At 44.1% G+C, this 17,500-nt stretch overlaps 3 protein-coding genes and 6 non-coding genes across 9 annotated transcripts in view; 6 read left to right on the top strand and 3 right to left on the bottom strand.

Annotated features, from left to right (window-relative positions):
* The window catches only part of slc68a1a (solute carrier family 68 member 1a), a gene marked incomplete at its 5' end in the record, with an annotated part of 5,310 nt that extends 5,196 nt beyond the window's left edge, over window positions 1–114 (top strand). Inside the window, one exon of the mRNA XM_084485525.1 lies at window positions 1–114. This exon is cut by the window's left edge and continues 1,096 nt beyond it.
* A 932-nt stretch (window positions 115–1,046) lies between these two features.
* On the top strand, window positions 1,047–1,162 carry LOC311367225 (U5 spliceosomal RNA). The gene has a single exon (XR_014639695.1). It is a non-coding gene; the product is annotated as a U5 spliceosomal RNA (small nuclear RNA).
* Window positions 1,163–1,643: 481 nt separating this feature from the next.
* Window positions 1,644–1,759, top strand: LOC311367224 (U5 spliceosomal RNA). Its single transcript, XR_014639694.1, has one exon. It is a non-coding gene; the product is annotated as a U5 spliceosomal RNA (small nuclear RNA).
* A 489-nt stretch (window positions 1,760–2,248) lies between these two features.
* Window positions 2,249–2,364, top strand: LOC311367228 (U5 spliceosomal RNA). The gene has a single exon (XR_014639698.1). It is a non-coding gene; the product is annotated as a U5 spliceosomal RNA (small nuclear RNA).
* Window positions 2,365–2,944: 580 nt separating this feature from the next.
* On the top strand, window positions 2,945–3,060 carry LOC311367223 (U5 spliceosomal RNA). Its single transcript, XR_014639693.1, has one exon. It is a non-coding gene; the product is annotated as a U5 spliceosomal RNA (small nuclear RNA).
* Window positions 3,061–3,784: 724 nt separating this feature from the next.
* On the bottom strand, window positions 3,785–3,900 carry LOC311367230 (U5 spliceosomal RNA). Its single transcript, XR_014639700.1, has one exon. It is a non-coding gene; the product is annotated as a U5 spliceosomal RNA (small nuclear RNA).
* Window positions 3,901–4,751: 851 nt separating this feature from the next.
* Window positions 4,752–4,866, bottom strand: LOC311367241 (U5 spliceosomal RNA). Its single transcript, XR_014639711.1, has one exon. It is a non-coding gene; the product is annotated as a U5 spliceosomal RNA (small nuclear RNA).
* A 553-nt stretch (window positions 4,867–5,419) lies between these two features.
* LOC311366729 (uncharacterized protein) lies at window positions 5,420–8,859 on the top strand (the record flags this gene model as incomplete). The annotated part of the gene is made up of 3 exons (XM_084485524.1): window positions 5,420–5,559; window positions 6,532–7,539; window positions 8,821–8,859. The coding sequence occupies exons 2-3, from the start codon at window positions 6,646–6,648 to the stop codon at window positions 8,857–8,859; spliced, it is 933 nt and encodes a 310-aa protein (XP_084341650.1). The 5' UTR covers window positions 5,420–5,559; window positions 6,532–6,645.
* Window positions 8,860–9,633: 774 nt separating this feature from the next.
* The window catches only part of wnk4a (WNK lysine deficient protein kinase 4a), a gene marked incomplete at its 3' end in the record, with an annotated part of 36,194 nt that continues 28,327 nt past the window's right edge, over window positions 9,634–17,500 (bottom strand). Inside the window, exon 11 of the mRNA XM_084485523.1 lies at window positions 9,634–9,657. Within this exon, the coding sequence (XP_084341649.1) occupies window positions 9,634–9,657 (24 nt within the window). The remainder of the gene's footprint in view (window positions 9,658–17,500) is intronic.

The following is a 17,500-nucleotide window of genomic DNA, read 5'->3' as shown; positions in this document are numbered from 1 at the left end:
AAATGCCACCACAGTGCCAATTGTGTATTTATACAACTTCTTTACATTCCATTTTTAGATGAATTACATCTTTGACACAGTCATAACCCAAAATGTCAATAAATGTATTTGATCAAAGCTTCTGTTATACTGTCTACTTGAACCCCATTGTAGTGGCTGCTAACAGATCAAGGAAAAACGGAATTACTTAAACTCTTTGTGAAATGTGAAAAACTGCTCTAACAAATAATGTTTCAATATGTATTTAAACTATTACACATGAAGCCAACAAATTGGAAATATTTTTTTGTATTATAAATGTATCTTACTTACTTTTACCATAAGTCTTATTCAGTCTTATCCAGTCGTTATTTTCAAAAGATTATTCATTAAATCTGCCATGGACTTTTTCGCAGACAGGCAAATAAAATTAACAACTTCCTATAAAAATACTTGGCCTTGTCTCGCAGTAAGCGATGCATACTTTTTGCATAAAAATAAAAAAAAAGACTTAACCGTTCAAAAAGCACATTAGAGTACACAGGTATGTGAGAAATTTTATGAATTATGGCTTAATTCACAGAATTAAGAATTTAGAACTCAGAATTCAGACTTTACCCTCATTGGTGAGATTAAAAGACAGCATTCCGAATTCTAAAATCGGAGTTCTAGATTCTCAAGTGTCCGAATTCAGAGTTGATCTCACAATTTGAAGAAGAAAAGACTGAATTCTGAAATAAAGTATGTTAATTGTATGTAGCGAGAAACACGGGAGCGGAACCTAGTGCGCTTGTAGTCTGCATTGTTTACATCCAATGCGCCTGCGCAGTGAGCACATGGGTGTGCTTACCCATCATGCATTGCCTTACAAATATTGTAGATGGTTAAAATAGCTCTTAAATAATGTTTTTGTACACGAATATAATGCATGACTTGTAAACTACAAATTGGGTTTATATATAGGCCTAGGCCAAAAAAAAACAAAAAAACATTTTTTACTTTCTAACCCCTTAGTGAGAAGGGTAGTTTTGGGAATGGCTTCCCCCGCGAACTCCACAATCGTCAGTACACTCTTGATTCTCTTCAGATCGCATAAATCTTTCGCCTTTTACTAAAGATTTCCGTGGAGAGGATCATTATGAGTATCAACTAATTTTTTGATGCCCTGCTTCATTGCGGGGCTTCCTAAGCTGTGAAAAATAAATCAGGACTAGTTCCTTAGTCACTGAATTACTGTATCGTGCCACTTATATTAAAATGATGATGCCCTGATGGCTTTGAGATGTGGCTAAGCTTATTCTACTCTTTTCACATAAATGAACGTGTTGTATTGTAAAAAAAAACTATATTGAAATGAAACCGATGTAGGCCTATATATTTTTTTTAAATTAAAAGTAGCCAGAAGTGGAGTGATAGACATGGACGCAGGAAATCACCGGTCCTATGCACTTCATTTATATTCAGTTTTTTCTTCGAACCCCTTCAAAATATTGAATTCTGAGTGTATATATATAGGGCCTATATGTTTTTTACATTAATATAATGCTTGACTTTTAAACTACAAATTGCGTTTTTAAAAAAAGATTTTGTTTTTTCCTTCTACACCCTTAGTGAGAAGGGTAGTTTTGTGAATGGCTTCCCACGCGACCTACCCAATCGTCAGTACACTCTTGATTCTCTTCAGATCGCATAAATCTTTCGCCTTTTACTAAAGATTTCCGTGGAGAGGATCATTATGAGTATCAACTAATTTTTTGATGCCCTGCTTCATTGCGGGGCTTCCTAAACTGTGAAAAATAAATCATGACTAGTTCCTTAGTCACTGAATTACTGTATCGTGCCACTTATATTAAAATGATGATGCCCTGATGGTTTTGAGATGTGGCTAAGCTTATTCTACTCTTTTCACATAAATGAACGTGTTGTAGGCCTATTGTAAAAAAAAAAACTATATTGAAATGAAACCGATGTAGGCCTATATATTTTTTTTTAATTAAAAGTAGCCAGAAGTGGAGTGATAGACATGGACGCAGGAAATCACCGGTCCTATGCACTTCATTTATATTCAGTTTTTTCTTCGAACCCCTTCAAAATATTGAATTCTGAGTGTATATATATAGGGCCTATATGTTTTTTACATTAATATAATGCTTGACTTTTAAACTACAAATTGCGTTTTTAAAAAAAGATTTTGTTTTTTCCTTCTACACCCTTAGTGAGAAGGGTAGTTTTGCGAATGGGTTCCCCCGCTGCCTCTTCCATCTTCAGTACACTCTTGATTCTCTTCAGATCGCATAAATCTTTCGCCTTTTACTAAAGATTTCCGTGGAGAGGATCATTATGAGTATCAACTAATTTTTTGATGTCCTGCTTCATTGCGGGGCTTCCTAAACTGTGAAAAATAAAACAGACTTAGTACATTAGTCACTAAATTATTGTATCGTGACACTTATATTAAAATAAAGATGCCCTGATGATTTTATTGAAATGTGACTAAGCTTATTCTACTCTTTTCACATAAATGAACGTGTTACATTGTAAAAAAAAAAAAAGATATTGAAATGAAACCGATGTATATATATATATATATATATATATATATATATATATATATATATATATATATATATATATATATATATATATATCAATTAAAAGTAGCCAGAAGTGGAGTGATAGACATGGACGCAGGAAATCACCGGTCCTATGTGCACTACACATAGGTACACGGTCCACTTCATTTATATTCCGTTTATTTATATTCAGTTTTTTCTTCGAACCCCTTAAAAATATCGAATTCTGAGTATATATATAGGGCCTATATGTTTTTTTACATTCATATAATGCTTGACTTTTAAACTACAAATTGCGTTTTAAAAAAAAGATTTTGTTTTTTCCTTCTACACCCTTAGTGAGAAGGGTAGTTTTGCGAATGGGTTCCCCCGCTACCTCTTCCATCTTCAGTACACTCTTGATTCTCTTCAGATCGCATAAATCTTTCGCCTTTTACTAAAGATTTCCGTGGAGAGGATCATTATGAGTATCAACTAATTTTTAGATGCCCTGCTTTATTGCGGGGCTTCCTGAACTGTGAAATATAAATTAAACATCTAAGCTCCTGTTGATGGTTTACGCGTCTGCAGTGCATTGTGGTATAACCCCACCGCTGACTGTTACTAAAAATATGTGCCTACTTCCGTATAGTTTATTTTCCAATGTAACCCAAGAAAAAAACAAAAGAAAATAGAATAGGCCTAAGTCACGTTTCAATAAAACTAACAGGGCATCTTTATTTTTAATATAAGTGGCGCGATACCCCAATGCTCCGCAGACATGCATGCAATTCAGTGACTAATTCAGCGCTGGTTACACTTCTACAACTGCGTAATGCGTAACCCCTCGAGCCCTCATAGTTCTCCGTCGTGGTGCCGGATACGCAATACAGGCGCTGCCAGTGTTTACGTTGTGATAGTCATAGACTAGACATAATAAAGAGTAGTAAGATATAATAGATTAATAAGATGTCTATGGTGATAGTAGTCAAACCGGAAAAGTAATTCCGGAAATGATGTTTTTCGAGGACCAATCGCAGCCCTTGCCGTCTCCGTTGTCGCTTGACGGAGTGACGGACACTTATAAAATAAATAGGCTTAAATATAAAATATTTCATGCAGCCGGAGACGACGGAGAGGCTCTCCGACGACGTAGAGGACTCTCCGTAACTGACGTAGGCCTAGAGAAGTTTACGCAGGAGAAAATATTACGCTATAGGAAGGATTGCTGAATTTTACTTCACAGTACTGGAAGCCCCGCAATAAAGCAGGGCATCTAAAAATTAGTTGATACTCATAATGATCCTGTCCACGGAAATCTTTAGTAAAAGGCGAAAGATTTATGCGATCTGAAGAGAATCAAGAGTGTACTGAAGATGGAAGAGGTAGCGGGGGAACCCATTCGCAAAACTACCCTTCTCACTAAGGGTGTAGAAGGAAAAAACAAAATCTTTTTTTTTTTAAACGCAATTTGTAGTTTAAAAGTCAAGCATTATATTAATGTAAAAAACATATAGGCCCTATATATATACTCAAAATGCAATATTTTTAAGGGGTTCGAAGAAAAAACGGAATATAAATGAAGGAATATAAATGAAGTGGACCGTGTACCTATGACCGTGTACCTATGTGTAGTGCACATAGGACCGGTGATTTCCTGCGTCCATGTCTATCACTCCACTTCTGGTTACTTTTAATTAAAAAAAATATATATAGATCGGTTTCATTTCAATATAGTTTTTTTTACGTTCATCGTTTTATGTGAAAAGAGTAGAATAAGCTTAGCCACATTTCAATAAAACCAACAGAGGGCATCATTACACAATAATAGCAAAGCAGTGTGATTGAAGAGAGAGCGAGAGAGAGAGCGAGCGAGAGAAAGAGAGAGCGAGCGAGCGAGCGAGCGAGCGAGAGAGAGAGAGAGAGAGAGAGCGAGAGAGAGCGAGAGAGAGCGAGAGCGAGAGCGAGAGCGAGAGAGAGAGAGAGAGAGAGAGAGAGAGAGAGAGAGAGAGAGAGAGAGAGAGAGAGAGAGAGAGAGGAGAGAGAGAGAGAGAGAGAGAGAGAGAGAGAGAGAGAGAGAGAGAGAGAGAGAGAGAGAGAGAGAGAGAGAGAGAGAGAGAGAGAGAGAGAGAAGTGGCGCAATACCACAATTGACCGCAGACATACAAAGAAAAAACTGACCGTTGTATAACACTTCATTTATATTTCACAGTTTAGGAAGCCCCGCAATAAAGCAGGGCATCAAAAATTTTGTTGATACTCATAATGATCCTCTCCACGGAAATCTTTAGTAAAAGGCGAAAGATTTATACGATTTGAAGAGAATCAAGAGTGTACTGACGATTAGACAGTTCGCGGGGGAACCGATTCACGAAACTACCCTTCTCACTAAGGGTGTAGAAATAAAAAAACTTAAACTTTTTTTTGGTCTATATATAAACGCAATTTGTAGTTTAAAAGTCATGCATTATGTTAGTGTACAAAAACATATATATACTCAGAATTCAATATTTTTTATATTTATAAATAATATATTGACTTCTGAGTTCTTCTAAGCGGACAACTGTGTGAACATAGTCAGAGTTCACAGTACCCATACCATATGCAAATATATATAGAGCTCTCTCAGCACATTTAATATTATCAGCCTCTGATTATTTGGAATTTGACACCACACACACACACACACACACACACACACACACACACACACACACACACACACACACACACACACACACACACACACACACACACACACACACACAAACAAATCACACGCAGAAGAGAACAGGAAGTGAGAGAGAAAGATAGGGACATGTTCAGAGTAACGTGACAAACAAAGGTTCATAAGCGGCTTTTCCTCAGGAGTCAGGCAACAAGATGACTGGAAATGCTCTCACAAAGTGACGCTCTTGCGTTGGATAGACGCGCTCCGGAGCGCCTTGATGCTTCAAAGGCACTGCCGTTTTTGTCGCTGTCTCCTACTACCTGACAAAACAGAAGACTTTGGACTGATCGACGCCAGGTACTTTTTAAAAAACTTTCCCGTCATCTGAAATATTTGAAATATGCTTACGGCACACCCCTGTGCTTTGATTTAACTGCAGCGAACACATACTACCGGTGACTGTTATCTCTGTGAGTTTCACCTCATTTTCCACAAACCAGTGCAATGTGTGTAGCTTCATCGCAATTTGTATGTTTTGATAGTTGAAGTAGTTTTTGAAGATTGTTTTAAGTTGAAAGTAGGCCGATATCCAACCTCTGCAGGGTTATTCTTTGGCAAAGGTAATTAAGGTCAGGAGGAAACCATTCGGAAAGCCATTGAAACGAGTTGTCTACTGTTACCATTACATTCAAAATGTTCCAAGCAGAATGACAACACACTTGGAAATAGTCTAGACATTTGAAATAGTCTAGACATAACCACACACACATACACACACACTCTCTCACACACACACACACACACACACACACACACACACGCACGCACACACACACACACACACACACACACACACACACACAGACACACAGACAGACAGACAGACAGACAGACAGACACCCCCCCCCCCCTCCCACACACACACACACATAAGGAGAAGTAAAGGCAGCCCAGATTGGCTGGTAGAATGCACAGTGCCTTGTATGGGAAGTGTGGTACAGTACAATGTGACGTTGACGTTGATGTCAGCCGCTGCTGCTGCTGCTGCTGCTGCATGCTTCCTGTTTCGTGGTCGACCTCTGTCAGTCTGTATGCTGTAAGGGCCCGTGACATTTAGGCCGATGGCTGCTCACCAAAGCTGGCTAGTTCCTGTGAGGGGGGGGGGGGGCGGGGGGAGGTGGGGGGAGGGTGTGACAGACGGGTGACAAACCAGGTGCACAATCCGTGCAGTACGAGAAAAACTAGTCTCAAAATATTCTACACCGTAGAATGTTGTGGGGTTGCCATTGCTCACTCATTCCATCCCCCTTTTTTTTACTGCTTTTTCAGCTCCGGGGTGGTGGCCCACCTGGATCCCCCGGCCCAGCAGTAGCCCACAGCGAGCGGGGCGGGGCGGGGCGGGGCAGGAGGGGGGGGAGGTGGAGGGGCTGAGGTGCGGTGGACATGGAGCTGGTGGAGGTGGAGCACGGATACGAGTACATGACCAGGGACGGCCGCCGGGTGGCCATCCAGCCCGGGCAACGCTACCTCCTGGTCGCCAAGACCAGCGACCACTGGTGGCACGTGCGCAAGGACCCGAGCAGCAAGGCTTTCTACGTGCCAGCGCAGTACGTCAAGGGGCGCGCGTTCCCGAGCGACGGTCCCGGGGCGGACGCGGGGGGGCTCTGCGCCGGGCCTCCGACGGAGCGGAGGTTGGGTGGAAGTGAACCGTCGGATGAGACGCCAAGCCGCGCGGAGCCGGTGGGAGGGCCTGAACGGGAGCCGCGGGCGACGTCCCCTCTGGACGTGCCAGGCAGCAGCAGCCCCCCCTCTGGCTCGAGAGGAGAACCAGTTGAGGAGGTCACGACCCCTGTGCACCCGGGGAGACGTGCTGGAGGAGGAGAAGGAGGAGGAAAGGGAGGAGGAGGAGGAGGAGGAGGAGGAGAAGAGGGAGATGGAAGCTCTAGCTCCCCAACAATAATAATGGGAGGAAGCAGTTTCTCAGAAAGCCAGACATTAGCCTCAGAATTTCTGGCGTCTGACAACCTGCTGGCGGTCGGTACAACTCCTCTTGTGCATAACTCAGAAGGAGAAAGATCTCAGCCACACACAAGGAACGCACACGCTCAGAGGCCACTGCCCAAGAGCACGAAAAACACAGCCGGTGCTGACGTATCAGAGCCCAACATGTCAAACAGCTCAGATCTTAATAAGATGTTGCCAAAGCTGAAAAGCCCTCCTACAGACCTCCCAGTAGACAAGATATCGACCCCCGTGGCTCATAGCAGCACGTCCATGTCAACAAGGAGCCCGGAAAACGGTGGCATTATTAATACGGATATCGATCCAAACCACCTGGTAAGATTCTTTCGCTTTTTTTAATTCATTACAACGATTCACTGGGTTACCAGTCGATCCAGAGTAAAGACAGAGTGAAAGGAACTAACATAGACGTTAAAAAGCTAGAAATGAATGACACACAGGGGAATATAAACAGTCCTACTTTATACCACCAGGGGGAGCTATTGCACAAGCAACCCTGCCTAGTTCAGGTATGACTAAGTAATAGAGGTTTTTCCACAACATTACCAAAAACAAATACAACTCATTCAGGTTATGATAGATACATCGTGAAGAAAGTTCATCTTTTATTTTAGTGGGTGGAAAAGGGAGTTCCTCCCAGTCTTTGGTGGGGCCATACAGGAGGGTTTTTTACTTAGAATCCCGCAGTGGCGAGTTCATAGGATTTGTGCCAGCTCATCAACATATGAATGCATGCCCGTCCCTCCATGCATGCCATTGCCACTGCCAAGGGGTGACCGTGCCCCATTGAATTGCTCAGTGGATGCGCTATCCCCGTAGATGCAGTTGATCCAAGAACCCCCCTCCTCAGTTTGGGTCGGCGAAAGTTTCTGCTGCTATGGACATGGAGTTGTTTGACAATGGCGTCGTGTATGTATCGTACCCGAGCTACCTGAATGGCATGATGACAGCGCGCGCGCGCGCGCGCGCGTGTGTGTGTGTGTGTGTGTGTGTGTGTGTGTGTGTGTGTGTGTGTGTGTGTGTGTGTGTGTGTGTGTGTGTGTGTGTGTGTGTGTGTGTGTGTGTGTGTTGAGTTAAGTCAGTGATCTTATTTGAAGACCAGCAGGCGCAGCGCCACTCAAACAGTCACTCATTGATTTTGAGCAAACGAAAAGTGTATCTTGCATTGCTGCAGGCGCGCCGGTGAGTACAAGTCTATAAGGGAACACAACCACCTACAGAAACAGGTTGTAAACAGGTTGGGTCGGCTCTCCCTGGGCTGGGGTGGAGGTGGGGGGGAGCAAGGGGTTAATCCGAGACTTGACGGCCACTCCCAAACTCCAACCTCCAGTTGCGCCTGCTACCAGGTTGCCTGAGCAGCGGCGATGACGCGAGTGGGAACGATTGCCGTACCCGCGGGGACGCCATGAGAACACTTCTTAAATATATTTTCTTCTGTGTGGATTTGGATGTGGATGTAGTCGGGACAACCGTATAGGCATTACCGAGGACCGTCTCCCCCCCCCCCCCCTCCCGGTAAGTGAATGAATGCAAAGTTTCGTGCAGTTCTTCCGCACCTGTTGCACGTTGACGTGACGTCCTTCCCCGGCGAATCAGGTCGGAGGATCGGTTGTTGATGCAGGCCGAGTGCCCTAATACTGTTGTCGGACCGGGCTGTGTGTTACTGGTAGTCACACACACGCACCTAGGACACCTTCGTGACCTTGTGTATCATAGCCTACCTCAACACAGCACGAACAGGCCTTCTAGTCACTTTTCCTTTTCAGGAAGTCGGCTGTAGTCGATCCTACTAAAAAGCATCATGACTTTGAGTCGGGCCCTTATTGTTTTTTGTGGTTTTTTTGCGTGAGGTATGAATGAATGAATGAATGAACCCTTCTCTCTAGACACGAAGCGGCCGCAACTCATGCGGACGTGAGGGGACCGCTCAAGTGTAGCAATTATTCACCTACAATGGAGGGCCATCCCCATGGTTACGTGTGGGTCTCTGGCCACGCAGAACAACCAGGGTGTGTGTGTGTGTGTGTGTGTGTGTGTGTGTGTGTGTGTGTGTGTGTGTGTGTGTGTGTGTGTGTGTGTGTGTGTGTGTGTGTGTGTGTGTGTGTGTGTGTGTGTGTGTGTGTGTGTGCGTGCGTGCGTGCGTGTGTGTGTGTGTGTGTCAGTGGGGGGCGGAGGGGACTAGCAATTAACTGAAATGTGGGTCACTAAAGTGTGCAGGGACGGAGGGAGAGGGAGCCCAGCATGGAGAGAAAGAGAGAGGAGGAGGAGGAGGCGTCACTTTGGTTTCACTACCGAGGATGGAAGACGGATCACTAGGGAGCCATGACTGAATATCAGAAGCGGAGTATATTAGTTAGAGAGTTTGGAAGATGAACTAACTCTGTTTGAGTTGACCTTCCTGTCTCCTTGTTAATCCTGGTTCAGAGTTGTCTTCTTAAACGAGACGGGGACACACGTGTGACGTTATTCACATCTACAGCGTGGCTTATGCACACTCCCATGGCGCAGGTAGCTACAAGCAGTCACCAGTCAAACACTAGCAGCAGCTATGGTTCGTTTTACTGCCTATCTGTTCCAGCTCGTCTAAGGGCAGAAGGGTCTGGCACAGTGTGTCACCGACACCGTACCGACATTGTGTCCGCTTTATGAGACGCACTTATAGGGAACTTTAGCAGCAGCATACGGCAGATCTGCTGAGTGCTGCGTTGTCGTTGAGCTAAAAAAAATATGCAAAGAAAACTGCTCCGACAGGTAGTGCTGGAGTGAGAGGTACAGTAGAGGGTGCACACACTGCTCCACTGGCGTTTTTTCCATTCGTACTTTTGGCCGGGCCCCGGGCCCTGTCGTGCCGTGCCGTGCCGCGCTCATATTTGCGTTCCCACCGCAAGTCTAAACGCGCCGAGCACCGCCCGGGACGCTCCGTCCCCGGCTGACAGAACCGGGCCTGGTTGTGTTGAAAGGGTTGTAGGCTAGGTGTGGGAGAGTTTACAGGTCTAGATGTGCATGCTGTTCTCTGCAATGGATGAATGAGAGAACATTTTGTTCATAGTTGGCAAAGCATTTTTTGTTGTTTATAGCCTATTATGTTTACCGTGGGTTGGATTCAAATATATAATATGGTGTATTTTGAGACGTAGTTAGGTTGTAGCCTATTTTGAGATGTAGGTAGGTTGTATTTTGAAATATGTAATGTTAATTTAGTAAGTCATTGGAGTCACTATTGGTGGTGTCTTGTGTCTGTGCCTGGCATGTAAATCAGTGAGTGTATATATAGCGAGAATTTAGACACATAACAAATCATAAAATGACCATATGTCATCCGAGGTTAAGGAAACATGCTAAATCGAAACACTGGCTTCTCCGACCACAAAGATACAGTCCAGTATGTTCTCCTTCCGAAATATCCTCTCTGTTAGGTTTTGTGTTATGGTTCACTATATTCTGAGTAACACGGGTTGCCAGAAATGAAACAAATTAGCCAACAAACGCAGCGTTCTGAAGCCATGGAATCAAGAAAAAGTTATTTTTGATAAAGATCCACGAGGGGAGCCGTACTGAAACACGGGTGCTTCTTTCAAATGAGGCCCAGAATGATTATGAGACTGATGCCACATGAGCTGGTTTATTATTTGCAAACAGTAAATAAAGTGCTGACGTATACATCGGTTGATCAACTTACAATTTTGCGCTCGTCATCGCTTTTCAATGTAGAAATTGATATGTCGTCAACCTGGCAACCCGCGTGAAAGGTCTTTCAGTGTGAGGAGGAGGGGCCGAGACCGCTTCTTCACTTTTGGTGAATTTGGACTGCAGTCCCCGTTTCAAACGCTGGGGGTCAATGTTACATATTTTACCGTTCTGCCTTTAACAACAAAATAACTTATCTTATTCACATCCTAGCGGCCACCATTCACACGTTCACCGCTCAATTTTACCACTTTCAGTTGACATTCAATACAAGCCCTGCACTAACCACAGGAAACGACCGCCTATCTGAAGTTTGGAAGGGTTTGAGTTTCTACGCTCACTTTTGGGAAGTCCCATTTAACCTCAAATTTGACATGACTGAGCATACAATTCTGGTATGATATTATTCACACTTTCCAATGATTAGACATGAGGCCTCTCTCCTAGCCTCCTTCCATTCTAACATGTTGGTATCTACTCAAAGTAATGGAGGTACTGGGCTGTCCTTTCTGGGAAGGGTTAGGCCCACAGCTACGATAGCCACTCATCTGCTGTAGTTAGACATTGTTGTTCATGTAGGCAACTTTTATTTATATTTATTTATATGTATAATAAAACCTAGGAAAAAACGAAAGGAAAACACACCCACCACATGATGAGTGACACATACGTCTACCCCCCCCCCCCCCCACACACACACACACACACCTCCCACACACAGGGCAGGAGCTCAGTTTCGGTCGTCTACGTTTCCTGTACTTCCATTTACAGTGGTAAGACAGGGATATATAGAATATGGGTCATTGGCACTGATGCAACAGTAATGGCATCAGAGGAAGAGTTTTCGCATAGAATTTGTGAAAACTAACTTTAACCTCAACCGTCACCTTAAAATAAACCTTAAATGTTCGGTAGGTACGATTTGGAGTTGTCATAGCAAGAGAGCATAATGTGCTGGATTCAAGAACCTTTGATTGACAGGCCCGATGGATGCACGAAATAAGCCCGGAGTGGTTTAATATTAAACTGGCATACAGTCAGCTAAAACATATATTCTCACCAAGCATTTCACTCACTAACAGCGGACAGGTGGCTTTGCCAATGCTAACTGGTTACACTCAAATTGAAGCTCATAAATCTTGCCTACAGCACCTTAAACCTTAACCTTACCTTAACCATAGCCTTAACCAGTTTGTTCCCTGGAGTTTCATCCATCGTTTGCGGAGTTAGTGTGGCGTGTGGAGTGTATGATGTGGAATCTTTGGGAAAACTTTGACATCATAATGGAAATGCTTTCTAAATGCTACCTGGGTAGGGAAATGGCATGCAGAACTCAAAACAATGTGTTGTGTTGTCATGGTTTACCCCGATTCTAGTTGGATTCAACCTACCCTGCTTGCAAATAAGACAGCTAGGTGAGAAAGTTATATGCGCTGCCCTTATTGTCTGATTAAACTACCCATGTGATTAAGTATTCTGGCCTAAATATTTCAGCTTCAAGCGAATTACTCCAGAGATACGGTCCATCTTCTTTGTAAATAGTATAGGGCTTGCATCAGAATGCATCATGGGATTTTTGGTTGGTGATACTATGATAGGTGATATTGAGACGACTGTGAAATCCTAAATCGTCGTAAACGTTGTAACCCCGTCTAATGAAAACTTTGGTTTGCCACGGCTGGCATGAGAGACACTGGGACAGTTTCAAACACGGCAATGTCTCCGCTAACGACGAACCATTTCACCATTAATTACTAAACAACGCCCAAAAGATGGGACGACTTACATAATTACTAACATAACAATGCTGCCATGCTTCCAAAATGGAGGCAGCCATGGCGAGGTGAGGTCGTGATTCACCAGCCCAACAGTGTCACAGTGTCACTGCAACGCTCAAAGGCCAAAAAGGGGAACTTAAGTGTAGTTTCAGTACCGTTGTGTTCAAAATGGGAAAGATACAACTTTTTATCCTAAGTTGACCTCCTGGCCCTGAGAACTGCCGTTGTGAACTTTTCTCCACTGTGACAGTGTGATATATTGCTTCCCATTTCATTACATATTGAGTAATCTGATGCTTAGAAACAATATTACTGTCCCTCAGAGGCAACAGCCAAAGCAGCAGAAAAGGACTATGTAGTGACTTCTGTTTTTGTGATGACACCCACTCTTTAGGAAAAAAAAAATTCTATCCCTTAGTTATAACTTAAGAAATGGGTCATTTTTTTTAATGTGCATTTCGGTTCACAAATTTTCTCCATGCCAACATTTCCTTTTCCTGTAATTAGGGTTAAACGGATGTAATTTTCCACTCTCTGCACACCCTCATTTACACTCATACATAAACAACAACACGCACACACACACACACACACACACACGTACACACACACACAAACACGTACACACACACACACACACACACACACAAACACGTACACACACACACACACACACACATATACGTACACACCACACACACACACACACACACACACACACACACACACATGCTCATACTCACACCCCCTCTACCCATCAGGCAGCTTATCTCCGTCGCTACACACAGAGCACGCAGTCAGTTCTCCTTTCTAGAGCGGGAGCTGCACGCTGCAACAGCTGCTGCTCCGCGGAAGGAGGATGTGTGAAGGTTGTTAGTACGGTCGGGGCGCCGTCCGCTACAGCTCGGCCCCAGCGCAGACGCTCACGAGAGGGGTCTGGGCCCCTTACCCCCCTGGAGTCGCACGGCTGTGCTCGCCGTCGGAACGCCCCCCAAACAAATATGATGGATTTGTATTCTGGGGTCTGGCCGAGTCATCGGGGCGCCAGGGGCCTGCCTGCGCCCCTGAGATCGCAGGTAAGGGTCCTCGGAACTCGGGTTCCTCCGCCCGTCCGCGAGGTCTTTGTGGGGGTTCTGACGGTGGTCCGATCCACGGCGCCGGTGCTTTACGGCTCATCCAAGCAGTTTTGTTTTGTTGTGTGTGTGTGTGCGAAGTTCAATGGCTCGTCGTGGTAAAAATGAGGGCTTCCTGTTTTGATCGAGTGTCGAGTAACGTTTTGGTGGTCTGCTGTTACAGTACAAGTGCAGCGCCGGCTTAACAGCTTAACACTCAACTCTGCTCTTCCTTGGGGTTCCAAGCCCTATACACCAGCAAAGTGTGAGGTCGATCGGATACACACATCTGTCCAGAACATCGAAGGACACGCGACGTACATGCATACAGAAACGTAGACTCCTCGTATAATAGTTAGATTACAGTACACACATATACTGCAAGGGTCTTTTACCTAAAGCAATGCACAGTGCTGTTTTGTTAGCAGATGTGATGTGTGGACGCTGCTGTGTTTGCATGTCCTGTAAGTCATCAAGAGTAGTCAACATGCTCCCTGAGACTAGGAAGCTGTTTCTCTACAATGTGTGATACTTCAATGTCATTCATGGGACTACATACATTGCTGCATTGCTTGTGTCTTCAGAGGGCGAAACCATAATCCTTGTGTTGCATACGTGCACATGTGTGCGTTTAAACGGGAGCACTGTGCTGCATGGCCTAATATTTGAATCTAAAGGAATGCGATTTGGTTACATATTTTCACTCAGTTTTCTCTTCAGAGTTTGCATATTACAGCCACTTTTCAAAGGTTACGTTACTTATTTCAAATGTATTTCCATATTTGAGAATCAGACTCGAAAAGTTGACAGGAAATGTGCAGTGGGGCTTTTGGGCCCGAAAAAGGACAGACCTGAACTTAAGAATCCTAACAAATATGCCCCAAACCACATAAAGCTTAACTTCTGCATACAGCAATGGCAATAAAAAGCTGTCATTATCATTTACATCATTTGTAATAGAGTGCCTGTCAAAATCTTGATCAATTTAATTTCTGGTTTCCTTGAACACTCTCCACACACACACAGCTTGTGTGACGATCTGTCTTCACTTCAATTTTGTGAACAGGAAAGAATGTAGGGTGTGGCTGATAAGTATAGCATCCAGAGCGGTGGCACCATTGCACAATCAATACGCTGCTTTTCCATGAAATGCATGATCACAGCGGTCACTAACCTCAGTCATACGCCGACATCCAATAGTGTCTACCAGTCTACCAGTACGTCAATCAGACAGAGCTTTATTATTTATAACTTATTTCATGGATGTTTCACATTCAAGGAATTTGTTCTGGCATGCTGGCGGGCAGCAGCCTGGGAACCAGACAAAACTGCAAACTTGTGTTTTATTTGCTCTGGCGTATACGCCTAGTCCCCCCCCCCCCCCTGACCCCCGTTCAGACAGATTTCCAGAAGACCTTCCCCGGTTCGGCCAATCAGAACCACGGAAGTGTGCATGCAGAGAGGGTTTGGTATGATCAGCGATTCCAGCAGGACTCTGGGTGGGCGTGATGTCTGTATCTGTATTCATAAACACAGCAAAATAGCGTCGAGCACACACGTTTATTGGGCATTCATTTTCAAGTACATACAGCTGTCTTCAAGAAGTAGCCATCACAATGTTTGGGTTTGATAATACTGCTGCTTCTGTTCTACACAATGAAATATACAGGCTAGTTTATATTATTATGAAGTCACTTGCTGCCCTGCATTTAGTGTACAGAGCTAATGCCACCCACAGCGTCATCATGCATTTTGTATTCTTCTGTAGCAGAACACTATTTTGCTGTTTTCTTCAATGGCAATAATGACAATGGAACAATTTAGGGGGTGCAGTAGGGGGAACATATAATGCACGTAATATGATTCTTAAAAAAAGGAACGAAAGTTGTATATTTTTGTTGTTTCTCGTATGGCTGCAGTGGCGCTAGTCGTCCAGGCAGCGCTGTAACGCCTCCTGGATGCATTCAGGGGAAATCGCTGGGTTATAAACGTACAAAATACACAAACACCAAACAATTGTAAACGGATATTAAATGAGGAATCAGAGAAAAGAATATACAAAAAAATATTATAATAATTGAACAGAAAGTGTAAGTGTGCGTGTGTGCAAAAGGTAATGGAAGCGCAAAGAACAGTTCTGATTTGAAGCCCTTTGCATTGTGGTATATCCCCCCAGTTAAGATCATTCAAAAGACCAGTATCCACTGGTCCGCAGCATACAAACTTTTGCCCCGTTTGTGGTGGCCGGTCAGTGTGGTTGTTGTTGTGCAAACGTCACACAGGAAAAGAATAGTTAGCAGAACATGATGCCGTAACTCTCGTTTCCTCTGTCGTGGTCTAGTCTACTCGTGATGTCTTGCTCTGCTCTTCTGGTCATTCTATTCCCGGAGTCAGGACTGTCTGTCTGTCTGGCCGGGTGGGTCGATCAGCCCACGCGCTGATAATTAGATCAATAATGAACCTGACAGCTAACTGATCAATTGGAATGATCGCAATGGCATTGAACACAGCAGCAAGCCGCTACTTACATTTCCATACATTAATATATAAATATATAATATATAAAATATACATAATATATAAATATATATATAAATATATATAAAGTGCATGCAGCTGCTACTCACTTATATGTGAATGAATTGGCCGCCCATTGTGGTCTGTGCTGCATTAGAGCTGTGTTAATGTTCACACTGTCTGACTGAGTGTGACTCCTTTATGAGGAACAAACCACAGAGAGATGTGTGTCTGTACAACGGGGGGGTGGGGGGGTCCAGAATCCAGATATAGACCTCTGCGGAGACCGGAGAGTAAGTCGCTCGCTGTATTTAGACGATGGGCTAGTTCACAAAAGAAGAGGTAGGTCATAGGGCCGTGCCAGAGACAGAGAGGGCAGGTCGGCCCTCTGTATCTGGGTTGTGTGTGCGTGTGTGTGTGTGTGTGTGTGTGTGTGAGAGATTGATGGTGGTGGTGATGATGAGTGGGGCATAGAGGAAAAACCTTGTGGTTTATGACAAAAAAAAACAAGGAAACGGTATCACTAGTGATGCTTACATTGAACTGTTGTATTTAATAATGTTAAAGTGTTCCATTGGGGAGCTCAAAGTCTGACACAGACCTCTGTGTCTGCGTGCGTGCGTGCGTGCATGTGCGTGTGCGTGCATGTGTGCGTGCGTGCGTGCGCGTGCTTCAGGGTTGATACCGAGGACAGCAAAGGACATGAGCTAGCTTGGGTCACGATGGTATACGTCAAGCAAATGAGTTGTGATGGGGCAGCGAATGATTTGCCTACAGAATGGTGGCCGGTGGTGCAGCTCTCTGTTTGGGCGTCCCACAGCCTGGGAGGGCCTGTGGAAGTGCTGGGCCTTTCACACATTAATGACTCACTTTCTTTTACGACCATCCAATGTATAATTTCAAACTTCCCGCAGGATATTATGTCAGTGAAGACTTCTTGTTTCGAACCACGGAACCGCCATTGTTTTGTTGTACAGTTGAAAGCACACACACACAGGTGTTGTGGACAGTTAAGCTCAACGAGTTGTGACACTTTCATGGTTTTGACGGATGGGCCACAAAACTATTCTTCGTTCCGCACCATCGGATAGATCGGATGGAAACTCCTGCACGCAAACACACACACAAGCTCTCTCTGACACGGCACACACACACACACACACCACACACACACACACACAC

This window comes from Micromesistius poutassou (genome assembly GCF_964030765.1).
Source record: "Micromesistius poutassou genome assembly, chromosome: 21".
NCBI classification, from domain to species: Eukaryota; Metazoa; Chordata; class Actinopteri; order Gadiformes; family Gadidae; genus Micromesistius; species Micromesistius poutassou.
Note: the sequence above shows the minus strand (reverse complement) of the source record. Positions and strands in the feature narration are given on the sequence as shown.